General features: G+C 34.0%; 1 protein-coding gene across 38 annotated transcripts in view; it reads left to right on the top strand.

The window, feature by feature from the left end:
- LOC145241638 (uncharacterized) overlaps positions 1-14,399 on the top strand; it is a 530,026-nt gene extending 515,627 nt beyond the window's left edge. For all 38 annotated transcript variants that reach the window (XM_080104769.1, XM_080104766.1, XM_080104764.1 and 35 more), the window contains one exon: positions 13,803-14,399. In XM_080104769.1, coding sequence (XP_079960895.1) covers positions 13,803-13,846 — 44 coding nt within the window. In that variant the 3' untranslated portion in view covers positions 13,847-14,399. The remainder of the gene's footprint in view (positions 1-13,802) is intronic.
- The last annotated feature ends 210 nt before the right edge of the window (positions 14,400-14,609 follow it).

Raw genomic sequence — 14,609 nt, 5'->3', positions numbered from 1 at the left:
TGTGGAAATTCTGCAACCTGTGCGTGAGCTATACACCACGCATTGTATCCCAGATTCCTTTCGGTTCGTTGATTGTGTACGTGGGTTGGATTCTAATGCAGAGACGTCTTTCATGTGCTCATTTGATGTCTCTAGTCTTTTCACCAACATACCGTTGGATGAGACTATACGCATATGTGCTGACGCTTTATATGATGGTCGCCTGACTGCTCCACGGTTTTCTAAAGAGATTCTTATTGAACTCATTTTAATGTGTACGAAATCCGTGGAATTTAGTTTTTGTGATATTATGTACTGTCAGGTTGACAGGGTTTCAATGGGGAGTCCGTTGGCCCCAACTTTAGCGGATATTTTCGTCGGGTACTATGAATCCGTTATGTTTAATTCTACATCTAAACCCACTGCATATTTCAGATATGTTGACGACACTTTTGCTATTTTTCCTTCGTAAAGTGAAGCGTCGATATTTTTTAATAGGTTGAATTCTTTACATGGAGTTCACTATGGAAAGTGAGAAGGAAAATTCGCTTCCTTTCTTGGATGTTCTTGTCGAACGTTCAAGGGGGGGCTTTCTCACTACAATTTATAGAAAGCCGACATTTACTGGCCTATATGTGAACTGGTTGTCTTTTGTACCTAAATCACGTAAGGTCGGCTTTATTAATACTTTGGTACATAGAGCCCTCATGATTTGTTCGCCTAACAGATTAGATGTCGAACTCGATAAGATCAGGGAAATATTCATCAATAATGGTTATCCTGTTGACCTTATTGACGATTGTATTTTCAAAAAGGTTGCGGATTTTAAATCCCCTAAAAAGTTTGGACCCTTGAAATGCCCGGTTTATTTGAAATTACCGTGGATAGGGGAGGGGAGTAATATAATTTCAAAACAGATTTGAAGAAGTATTTACGATTGCTTCAATTCGGTGACCTTGCGTGTGGTATATACTACGAGACCTGCTTTTCCGTCTTTCCGCAAGGATAGTTTGCCTTACATCCAAAATAGTAATATTGTATATCAGTTTAAATGCCAGTGCGATGCTGGTTATGTTGGGCGAACATCCTTGCACCTTTTGACTCGTATAAACCAGCATGTTCCATCGAAGATCAGACAAGGGAGGATGGGGTTCACTGGTCTCCCTCCTTCTGCAGCCTTGGACTCTGCTATTGGCCAGCATTTGGTTGACAACCCGTGCTGTGCCGATAGATATAAAATAGATTGGTTCGAGGTGCTACATAGAGCGGACTCCAAAAACCATTTAAAGATGTTGGAGGCCGTCTCTATCGCGGTGCGTCAACCTTCTTTGTGCCGGCAAAAAGAAACATCAAATGCATTGTTTCTCTTTGGGGAACTTTGAATTTTTTCTCTCGCTTTTTTTTTTTTTCTCCCTCGTTGTGCCAACATTTTTAATCGTTTTTTAAACGTAAATAAATTTAATTAATGTTCCCGTACGTTGGCACATTAAATAAGTTCCCCAATAGAACTCTTTATTTTCGTCACAATACTATTTAGATTGCTATCGATTTACTCCTGAAGAGATGATAGCCGAAAGAGCTCTCGAGAAACTTCCGCCTACTATTTTATTTTAAACCATATATATATATATATATATATATATATCATCAATTTCATCAAACTTTACAGTTTCCGTAAAGTCTGAAGTTGTCAGATCGTTGATACAATTCAATAATCGAAACGTGTGTAACTACGCAAATAAAATGGTAATATCCGCTTCGTTCAAATTAGAGGATGCTGTTCAAGTTTCGTGATAAAAAAATGTGCTGCAGTTAACTTTAATTTTCTAAGAATTAAGAAATAATAAATGAAATTCATTGCTATATGGTACTTCAAGTATATATAAAGTTGAGTTTACGATATATTGCAAGTAAGAATTGTTAAATATTATTACCAGCAACAAAAACATTGAAAATAAATTAAATCTACTCTTACTTGTTAGGTATTTATTACCTAAGTTATCCTCTACAGAAATCATACATTTATGTAAAATAGTTTTTGTAGATATTCATTGAATGAGTCTCATTGCAGTTTCTATTTTCATCGATTGAGCTCTCTGGCACTGCCATTGTATTCTGTAAGCGATCACGAAAATCTACAATTTCTTGGTTCTGTAGCTTCTTTATGATTATATCTCTTCGGAGTGACATTACTTGCAAAACATAGTTGTCACTAAAGTAAGGACTTTTTTCTAGAAATTTTATAACCATCTCCATAGACTTTTCTGCATCATCCCATGATATTGCTTCATCAGAGTGTTCTTGGTTATTTACATTGGGGTCAAGAGAATGGGAGCTGTCACTATTTTCATCACCATTACTGCCTTCAGGATATTGATCAGTAGTTTCCTCATCTGTTTGCACCCACATTTCAACATCATTTGCATTAAGTGATTTTAGAACAGTGTGGTTGGTCGATAACCGTTTGGCTTCAAAAATTTTTTCTAGACCAGATTTATTCCCTGATTCTTTCAGTTCAGAAGTCTTTGGTGCTGGGCATAATTTACCCCATGCTTTTGTTAATGTGCTTGCTCGAACTTGATTCCATGCACTTGCGAGAGAAAATATGGCATCTTTGATAGTAAAATGGTGCTGAAAATCGCTTATACTTACGGTACTATTTATCATATTTATCATGAAATCATTTCTGTAGAAACATTTTAAGTTCCAAATAATCCCTTGATCCATAGGTTGGATGAGAGAAGTCACATTATGTGGTTAATAACACACAAAAATATTCCCGCAAGATGACACTAGTTCTGACTCAGGAGGATGTGCTCTACAATTGTCCAACAGAAGCACTTTGAATCAGGTTTACCTAATTCAAGAAAACGCCTCTGGACAACTGGCACAGATTCTTGCAAAAACCATTTTTTTAAACAACTGTTGATTCATCCATCCATTTCGTGAAGAATAATAGGATACTGGCAAAGGCGAAACTCCTTTCAATGCTTGAGGACACTTTGATTTGCCGATGACAAGAAGCTTCAGTTTATGAGTTCCGGATGAATTACCATCCCTGTTAGTATTTCTTTATTTAATTTGAATCCTTTTATTTTCTGCTCCTCGAATCTGGCTAATGTTTTTGTAGGTAAGCACTTCCAATTTATGCCTCTTTCATCAGCGTTGTAAACATCCTCTGGTGTTAAACCATAATCGTCAATTATCGTCTTAAATTTGTCACAATAATTTGATGCTGCGTGTGTATCAGCAGACTGTTGTTCACTTGACATTATTAATTGTCTTATACCATGTCTACTCTTAAAGCTCCTTAGTCAACCTTCACTGAATTTCATATCTTCTGCGGTATTCAACTCTTCCTTTAGAGATTTTGCTTTAGCAATTAACATGGGCCCAGATATTGCTACACATTCATTCCGTTTTGCTACAAACCACTCATGCAATATTCGATCAAATTCAACTTGCTTTGGTCTGCAAAGAGTCCTTCTTTTGGCATGTCTTTTATTTGGAGAGAAAGGAGCAGCCTTCAATATTTCCTCCTTTTTCTTTTTGATGTAAAACAGTGTATCTTCCAATCTTAAAATCTGTCAATATAATGCTATTTTCAACTCCAGCATCTAATTTTTCTATAATTTGACATTTATCGAGTAAAGTCAGCGTCACTTGTTTTCTTTTAAAGTTGCAAGCCATTGTGATGAGTTGTTTTACACTATTTTAAATATAGCAATCTGAAAAAAAAAACATTTACAGTTAGTGCAAATTAATTATCAATTATCAATAGCTAATCTACATTAATTACATAGTACCAATATTAACATTTCTGCGCAATATCTGACTAAACTATGTATACAGTTTTACTGCAACTCCGCATCAAATATCATAATACAATTTCAATGACAAGGCAGTTCAAGTTTAGAAGAAGTCCAAATGAAAGGAAGTTCAAATTAAAGGAGTTTTATTGTATTTGCTCTGCAATAGTATTGAGCACTCTCTTTAGGTTTTTACTAATTACCACTTTTGCTATATATATATATATATATATAAAGCTCTTTAAAGAGTGTATACATGTATATAAGTAGTTAAAGAAAAATACTTGATCTAATTTGCTGAAGAGAAATTTGACATTAAGGTGTCCTCGTTTACCTATTAGTCCATGCTGACAAAAAGTGTTCTCTTACTGAAATGAGATATTTACCCATTATCTTAACAACAAAAGACATGAGTTTAGAAATGTTAAGAATTTGTTGATAACATTTTTATAATGAACTTTACAAATGTGACACGAGATTATCCTATAGTCTACTACATGTAATCTAACTCAAATTTAATAGGAATTTATATATATATATATATACACACACACACACACGTGTGTATGTATATATATATATATATATATATGTATATATATATATATATATATATATATATATATATATATATACATACATACACATGTATGTGTGTGTATGTATGTACACATATATATATATACATACATACACATGTATGTGTGTGTATGTATGTACACATATATATATATATACATACATACACACGTATGTGTGTGTATGTATGTACATATATATACATACACATATATATACACACATACGTGTGTATGTATGTATGTGTATATATATATATATATACCCGTTCGCATACACCTTTCACGATAAAGATAGAACCCAGAATTAGATAGAATCGAGCAATTGCATCGACAACGGACAACAGCAGACCCAAAGTGGGTTTCGATGTACTGCATCTCATCAGTGACGGTCTGGCGTTGTCCGTTGTCGATGCAATTGCTCGATTCTATCTAATTCTGGGTTCTATCTTTATCGTGAAAGGTGTATGCGAACGGGTATTTATATATATATCTATAATCTCCTCTTAATGTCATATATATATATATATATATATATATATATATATACACACACATGCGTATATATGAATACATATATATAATAAATGAGTTAAATCACAGATTAGATAATCAAGTGAATTATTGTCTTATTAAATATGACAATGAGATAATATTTTCAAGACGATCCTAACCAAAAAAGGTAAGGCTCAATATATAAAGATAGAGCAAAGTATAAGCGTAAGTGCCGATTAAAATATTCATAGAAATATATTCAAATGGAGAAATTATTAATTGTCCATATTTTTGAGATGAGGTGTTTTCATTTATTGAGATTGTCGGACTGACTTCCTCATCTTGGTTGTTATAGTCACAACGTCTCGGCCGTTTTGCCCTCAGACCTTTATCAGATGTTTTGTATCGAACTGAGGAACCGTTTGTTAGGAGTCTCGAACCCAACCCTTTATTATTATTACGGGGGTACCGTGTTCGGACTCCAGCTAGGCTCTTGGACATAGTTACTGATTCTGTGTTTTGTTTTCTCTGTTTTAGTTTTCACTGCCTTCGTTCAGGATTGAACTCCGCACTTCACTGAATTTGACATATGGCCGAGTGGTCCTAGACGTTGTATCAAAGTTTACAGTTACCCAAAGGTGCTGAGTTCAATCCTGAACGAAAGCAGTGAAAAGTAACATTCAAAACAGAGAATCAGCAACTATGTCCCAGAGCCTAGGTGCAGTCCGAACACGGTACCCCCATAATAATAATAATAAAGGGTTTGGTTCGAGAATCCTAACAAACGGTTCCTCAGTTCGATACAAAACACCTGATGAAGGCCGGAGGGCAAAACGGCCGAAACGTTGTGACTATAACAACCAAGATGAGGAAGTCAGTCCGACAATCTCAATAAATGAGAATTTATTGTTTGAAACAATAGTTTTGGATATTTGTATATATCCATATATGTGTTGCCATAATCGGTGGAAACAAATAAATATTGATCTCCAATGTCTCTGCACCCCTAAAAATTCTGAATTTCTTCGAAACTTCAGCACCAGCGGATCTTTGCATCATCGAAGGGATTTACGTTCTTTATACCCCTGGAAATTGCATTACGGGATCTTAACGCATTTTGGGTGTTACCTCCAATTTGGAGTTTGTTTCAGTTGTTACGATTAACTCTATTGCCTCCAAAATTCACCTTTGATTAGTATTCATCCGACCTAGCAGAAATATTCTGGAAATATTTGAACTCCCTGCAACGTTGGATTGCCTAAAAGTCAAAGGATATTAGGATTTACAGATAGAGGGGCCTTAATAAGAACTTCCATAAATAATGCGCTTAAAAAAACCTTATGAAACATACCAAAGAAAACAGAAATTTGTAGAATATTTATTAATCAATTAACACCTATTGTCAAAACCTCATACAAATCAGAGGTATCTGAATTTTTCCCCCTTTTGCATAAAACTAAATATAGCCCACATTACCCACCTTTACGCTAACAGCTGTGTTCCAAAATTCATAAGTGTAGGAGTTTGTCCTGTACGATCAAATCACACACACACACATCTATATAATTTGTACTCATAAATATGAAATTTTTCCCAAAAGATACAATAATAATAATGTTCTTATATATTTAGGTATACGCACGCACACACACACACAGAAATATTTACATGGTAATATGAGACAAGAGGGAGAAAGTAGCAACCCTAGTTGAAGCCAGTGTCCTTAATTATGCACCAGGAATCGAGTAGTTTCTTGAGTGGTTTGAAACTACGAGTAATGATTACTATATTGTTCAATTTCTACTGTACACTCTTTAACCCTTATCCTTGAGTGACCTCTTGGCCTTGATAATGTGGTGATGCCTATGTAAAAAAAAAAAAAAAAAAGTTCCAAAGACTCAAAATTGCATCAGTTTGGCAATACAGCTATTAAGACTGACTGAACAAGAGTTGACAGGTGGCGTGCAGTCACTCTTTTTTTTAAATAGGGTAATGATATTGTCAGTTTTCTATTGCTCCGTAGTGACACCATTCGTAAGGTGGAAGTGAAAGAAGATATCCGACATTAATATGTAAGTACGTCATTCAAAATTGTAAAAGGATAATATTCTTAAATTACTTGAGGATGGGCTGAAACTTGTTATCAGTTTTTTTATATTAAATAAAAAAGAAAATTCTTTTTTTATTAAATAAAAAGAAATTTATTTTGCTAGGTAATCAAAAGTAGATTGAAAGATAGATGCAATTTCTGATAGGATTGAACTACTTGACCACAGCTGACTTGAATTTGCACACATTCTTGCATGTAGTTTATTAGAATTGTTATTTCCAAGTGAGGATATTATAGCCATCATCAGTCATCAACATTATATTCAGTTTAATGTTGATTTTACACGTGGGCATGTATAAGAATGGCTTTAATAAATTGATTTCCAAAGTAACCTATATCTGACCAAGTCTTTATTTATCCCTCATATATTTAACACCTCCCTCCAAAAACCTCCACTGCTCACATTCAAAAAGTATACACCCCACTTTCTTTCAGGGTACAAACCACACCCGAATAAGTTTTATAAAAAAAAAAAACGAATGTAATCTTGATTCTCGCCTCAATATCGACCCCTTCTTTAGTCTGAAGTGGTCTCTTTTAACAGGGATTCGACTGAAACATATATGCACATATGTAGCCAATAATGTTTGATTATACAAGCACTTTTAGTTACATATGTGCATACATGTTTCAGTGGACTCCCAATTCAGACTACTTCATCAGACCCCATCATATATATATATATGATGACATCGTATATATATTTATATATATATATATATACTAGCAGGCCACCTTACATTGCCCGGTCATAAAATATGCATAAATATTATATTTTAATTCATACAGAAACTGAGACATCTGCATGCGAGTATTATGTGTGTTTTTTTTTTAAAGCTCACTTCTTGTAAGTAAAAAAAAAAAATTCTCAAGCTGAGATCGAAATCAAAACCTAAAAACAGTGAGTCAAGTACGATAACCATTAGACCAGCTTGATACGATCTTTAGAACATGTTTTCAAATTTACTTATTCTTAACATAATGTGAATGAAAGTACCACCCACCCAAGTACCAATTTTTCAGTTTTGACCCCTTAGCAACCCTTTTTTTCTGGATGAAAACCGATTAAAAAGTTTTCTACATGTCTGAATTTCCTATATACCTAATTTCAAGTTTGTAGATAATAAATTAATTGAGTATATAGATTGAGAAGTGTCCTCTCACTCACACACACACATTCTCACTTATATATATGTGTAGTAGACTTTTTAATTTGTTAAAAACGGTCAAAAGTTTTAGCCCATTGATATAAAATGAGTGCTTTATGCCAAATAATAGTCAAATTTGTGCTCATTTTTGTGTTAAATACTAATTCCTATCACCTCTTTCCATGTTTTCCTTAGTCTTCACCTCTAAACTGAACTTGCTACCTCAACTGTTCTACATCTACTAATCCAAGAACTCTCATGCATTCTTCCAAAGTGACCATACTACCGAAGTTGCGCCTTGATGCTGCTGGTTTTTTTGTTTTTTTTTTTACCTCAGCACCAAAATCAACAGAGTCTAGTCAGTTTCTGAAATAGCCATTACTATTGATTACGGTATCAAGTTGGTCCTGTGCTGTTCTAGAAAGCCCACTTTCCCAGTCTTTACCTTCTATCTTTGACAAGAGATTAGTTTATTGCTAATCGCCTGAGGTGCCCCTGCCGGGGAATTTTGACAGGGTTGCTCAGGCAGGAATTTTGACAGGGCTGCTTTTGGGTCAAAGTGCTCCTCCCCAGGGACACTGACTGTTTAATCCTACTTTATAACCCTTGTGTCACATTTCTCTTTGTGTGAAATAAATAAATACAATCTCCGTATAGTACCCAGATGTAATCATGCACTGAGGTCATCAGAACTAAGCTTGTAGTTAAGGCTCACATTACACCTGCATCGTATCATTCTCGTGAGTAGTGAATGCTTTAACTTCCGTTGTTCAAATTTATTATTTGAACTGGAAGCAAATGTTTTCTTAACAGACTTTATGATCAGGTGCCAGCGTATGAGTTCAGAAAGTTAGCAAAAGAACCCTATCAGTTTATTGGTTAAATAATCCACGAGTAGATACATTAACATTTCTCCAAAGAGATAACATTCTATTCTTAAAGATTTCAAATGATAGATGTTAATATTTCAGAATCACAATATCAAGATTGTCCTGTTTAGCATAGGACAGATTACCTCGCATTTATCTCCCTTTGTTGGCTCTTTTTGCGTAGGAGTTTTTTTTTAGATCTGTTCTCAGGCTGTGGCTTCTCATGATTATCTCCGATCCCTTTTAGCTGTTTCTGCATAGTTTTCTGTTTAAATATCTCAACATTATTTGGATTATTCAGACTACTTTTTTCATCTTGAGTATTATTTGTTTTGGTTGACCCTCTTCAGGTGTATCTTGTCAAACGCTGGAATCTTTCTGTAGAACTCTGGAGTCTGCACAGAATTTAGAATGAGAGATTTTATTTAATCCGTGGGGGTAGCATGCTCTTGTTCCATCAGCTATGGCTGGGTAGAAATCCTTAATTCGCAATGGTATTTTTATTTTTATTATTTTATTTTTTTTTTATTTACTTGCCTCCCCACGAGAGCAGATTTGGTTGGTTGTTTTTGTTTTACGGCATATCAACCCTTTTCAGGTTATTTAATGCCGAATCCAAAGATTTTGAAGAAAAATTATTTAATAGAATATATTTGTTGTTTTCAAGTGAGATTCTATTTAATCCATAGTCGGGACCCTAACAGGTACTACCACTCTGGGTCAGAGTGGACCTGGGAGCAATGGCAATTAAAGGGTAGCTCCACACTCCCCAAAGCCTACAAGCTGGGGCCTCACCACTGGATATAGTTTAAGGTCATATCCAGGACCCACGAGGGCAGAGTTAGATATTAAGTCGGTTTTTAATGTGGGGGGAAACCAGCTCCCCAAAAAAGGACACTCTGGTTAGTAACAAAAATAAAAGAATGTATCAGTCGTGAAGGATTTCTCCTCCATTAACTGAGACCAAAAGCGTGTAGTGCAGCATCAGAACAGATGGGTCTTTACAGACAAATAAATATCTCAACATTTTGGGGGGCATCACCATTTTACCTTCGTCACTGACTAATAAATTAGACCATATATATGGAGTATTGTTGTCACATTTGAGCTGGTGAATCTCTATTCCAGTTCAGGGTTTTTGATAAGTTGCAGTTTCTTCTCTGCATCCTCTCTCTCATTCTCACACAGACATGATGTTACTAGATTCACTCTTTTCTATAAATACTATTGTAGCATGTGTTCTTCAGAATTGTATGATCTATTCCCTGCTTCTTTTGTTCCAGCTCGTTTGACTTGTTGATCTAGTGGTCTTCATCAATTTACTGCTTTAATACTTCATTTTAATACAATTTCCTATTCTAGTAGCTTTTTTCCAAGAACTGCAAGGTTGTGGAACTCTCTTCCCGCTCACTGTTTTCGTACCAAATCTGCAAATACAATAAATATAAGTCTTGGACAATTCGTTGTGATCTGCATTGACTAAACACTGACTGGCGATGACAGATAGAATTCAGTACTGAGAATACATAATGATAATAATAACAACAACAATAATAAAAAGAAAAAGGAGTACAAAAACATTTCCTTGGCTTGGAACAGAGTATAGCGTCTGTCATGATACTACATCTTTTCCTGTCCTCTGTCATGGAAGGAGTAATCTTTCAAGCCTGAAGCAATTTTAATCGTTTTTCAATCCAGAGTGCCCCTTTTTAGGAAAATGAAGTTTCCCCCTTTTGCTCATATAAAAAAAAAAAACAACAAAAAAAAAACGAACGTATTGTGTCTAACTCTGTCCTCATGAGGGTGGAGTTAGGCACAATAAATACTGATCCAATGGGTCACTGTGGTTTAGTCTTAAATTAAAATGTGAAATAAAATTCAAAAAAGATTTTTTTTTCTTATTAATTGCTTTGAAATCTTCAAACAAATAAATCTTTGATTTTAGTTCCAATACGTATCATTTGAATTCTTCAGATTATTTTTTTTCATCTTGAATGCTGTTTTTCACAACATTTCAGTTGATGTAACCTCCGCCCTTCTTCAGATGTATCTTGTTGAACTCAAGAATCTTACCATTGAATTCAGGAATCTGCACAGAATTTCAAACGGAATCCTTTCTTTAATCCACGGAATAGTGTACTCTCATTCCATCAGCAATGACTGGGTAGAAGTAGAAGTCCTAAGTAACTTGCAATTGTATTTTAAGTGTCACCCGCACTGAGAATTGAACTTGGAATGTAATTGCAAATTAGTTAGGCCTTCTACCTAGTCATGGCTGACAGAACAAGAGCATGCTACTCCCTACCCCCGTGGATTAAGTAAAGGGTTCTATTCAAAATTCTGTGCAGATTCCAGAGTTTCGACAGAAAGATTCCAGAGTTTGACACAATGCACCTGAAGAAGGTTGGAGGATACATCGACCAAAACATTGTAAAAATGACACTCAAGATGAGAACAGTAGACCTAAAAATTCGAATAATCAATCTTTGTTTCCAATAATTTAATCTTTTTATTTTGTAACTTAAAACAAATTATTTTATAATAAAAAATAAAAAAATCGCAGACTCAGTATTTTTAGTGTGACTAAAATTATTTTCAATCATTTTTATGAACAAATGTTTGTTTTTTTTTAATTTGTATCCACATAAAATCTTTAAGAAATTCTGCAAATGAAATGAAACTTTTTATTTCTCATTATATATTTATTTTCTCTTTTTTGTGTTATTTTGGATCTCAAATCTATAAACGTGATTGTTATGTATCAAACTTTTTTTTTTTTTTTTTTTTTTACTACGATTCTCATCTTCGTTGTTATATTCATAACATTTTGGCCGATGAAGCATTTTCTTCAACTTCGGGAATCTTCCAGTTGAACTTGGGAATCTTTATTATCAAACTCAGGAACCCATATGGAATTATAAAATAAATTTAGTTAATCCAGGGGGTTAGGGTGCATAGATTGTTTTCATTCTGTCAGCCATAACCATGTAAAAATTTTAATATATTATTTTTAATTGCTATCATCTGTAGCAAGGATTGAACCTTCAACCTCCAGCAGTAAACCAACCATTTCCATATGGACAATCCTAGTATGAATTTTGAGAGCCTAAAATTTAATCATATTTCAAAGTCAGTTTTGTACTGTATCAAAGCAAGGAAGGGTACTCTGAACGGCACATCACCATGTGCTCCCATTTTAGGGTGTATTTGACTTTTATACATACTCAGGATTGTGCCAGAGGTAAGATACTTCTTGGAGCGGTAGAATGATCCAACTATTTCTCCAACAACCTTAGCTATGAATTTGATGTAAGTTTTCCATTTCCGATCTGTAGTGAAGATCAGTCCTAGAAAGTTATCAAAGCAAACCACTTCATTTTGCTTCAAATCGAGCAAGGTGAGGATTTGGTGGTGAAAAAGAAAAGTACCTGAAGAAGGTCAGAGATCACATCGGCTGCCACATCTGGGCTGGAGCTGCTAAAAACAGCCTATCCTGCCTTGACAGAGTACAAAATAGACTTTGTGGCTCAGTGGGGGATGCCCTTTTCTCTTCCCTGCAACCTCTCTCTCACAGAAGAGACATTGCAAGCCTTTGTTTTATCGTTATTTCCATGGCAAGTGCTCGTTTGAGCTCCAATCTCTGGTCCCCCCTTGCCAATCTTTCACGAAAAACACCCGTCTAGCTGAAACCACTGTCAGTAATTTTCCCCACTCTTTATCTGTGCCTAAATCAAAACATAGATTCCATGAACAAAGCTTCTTTCTTAGAAGTGCACGTCTGTGGAACTCTGTTCCGTCTGCCTGCTTCCCACCTGACTACAACTTGGATGAATTCCTGATGAATCGCCCCCTTAAGTAAGACACTTTATCAAATCTCCAATACTAACGATTACTACGATACTATCCCATTAATTACTGTACACGCAATAACCCTTATCCCCGAGTGGCTTCCAGGCCTTGATAAGTGGTGACCTCCATGTAAAAAAAAAAATGTGAATATAATAATTAGGGCTAGGACAACAGCATATTCTTTTCATTGTTTTGACTCTCGAGTGTGTATCCGTTGATATCTTATATGCTTTTATGGAGAGTGATGTGGTTCTCGATTGATTAACTGTGTCTGATATATACTCGAGAGTGAAAACAATGAAAAGAATATTCTGTTGTCATAGTCCTAATATTAACCAAGATGAGAATAGTAGTTTAAATAATCGATAAAAATTATCGATCCCCATGTCAAGAATCTGCAAACATGATTTTTCTTATATAATATTTGTTTACTTTATTTGCATGCTATATATTTTTTTATGTGTAATATATATGTATATATATTTATGGTGTTGGGATGCATTGAAAATAAATCAACACTGCTCAATCACAAATGTGAAAGCTAAAATACAAATTATTTATTTAATTACTATATGTTACATATTTTCAGACACATAGTTCGATTTCGTTTCATTTCTTTGATATATTTTCATTTTGTAAATTGATGGCTTGATTAGATTTTTAACAGCCTTTTAAATGGTAAATGGCCAATCCACATCAATGAAACCATGGTATGTCTTTGAAATATGTAAAATAGTTTTATTTAATAGATAATCTGTAATTTCATATATATATATATAGAGAGATATTCTAAATATTCTTGTATAAATTTGTAAAAGAAAATTTTCAGTTTTTTTATTTATTTTTATGTTTTTGTTATTGAAAATTTTGTTTTGAGAGTATTTTCTGTTTCCTTTTTATTTATTTGTTTTTTGTTTTTTTTAAATCGCTTAACAAATTGATTGAATTCATTTCTTTATTCGCAGGTGTTTTGTTGTCCAGTAAAAACAACAACTGCTCCCCTTTCTAGGGTTGAAAGAACTTAGTTTCAATTCATTGTATAATTAGATTAGCACCATCATAGCACACCAACTCAGAAACAATATCGATCACTTATATATATATATCTATTTATTTGTGAATAATTGAAGAGATGGATGAATGGCCAATATTTTTTTTATCTTGTTTGTAACTTTATCTTTATAATAATGTTATGTTGCTATTTCTACCCGTGTGTCTGTGTCTTTCCCGCCTCTACGTGACTTACGCTTTACTATTTATTTACTATTTTTTGCTTACGTATTGAAAAAAAAATGCAATAGCATGAAATAAAACAATTTAAAAAAAAAATCCTATTAAAAAAAATAATTACAAAATTAAGCCCACCAGAATGCATTTCAGTCATTTTAATCTTTTGTTAGTTGATAAACACTTTAAAATTTAAGAGGAATTCAGACACGTAATAACTTTTTTTAGGCTTTAAAATTCTTAATTCTGTAATATATTATAGACAAAGAATCGAAAACGTTTGTGGCACAAAATGGATCATAATTTAATTTTTTGATTTAAACACAAAAATAAAAGATCATAAAAAATTGAAAAAAAAATAAAAGGAAAATTAAGCAGTGGAATGCTGTTATTTTTAACAATATTTCCATAAACATATATACATAGTCTTACGTGTATCATGTGGGTTAAGTGTACATGCATGCATCCTTCAAATATGTTTGGATAGGTGGCACGAGTTATTTAAATTGACAACCAATCTGTAATAGTAAGCCTACATTTAAAAA

The sequence above is a fragment of the Euprymna scolopes genome, chromosome 20 (assembly GCF_053919585.1).
Source record: "Euprymna scolopes isolate OS-2025 chromosome 20, ASM5391958v1, whole genome shotgun sequence".
NCBI classification, from domain to species: domain Eukaryota; kingdom Metazoa; phylum Mollusca; class Cephalopoda; order Sepiida; family Sepiolidae; genus Euprymna; species Euprymna scolopes.
The sequence above is the reverse complement of the archived record's forward strand: the minus strand, read 5'-3'. Positions and strand labels throughout refer to the sequence as shown.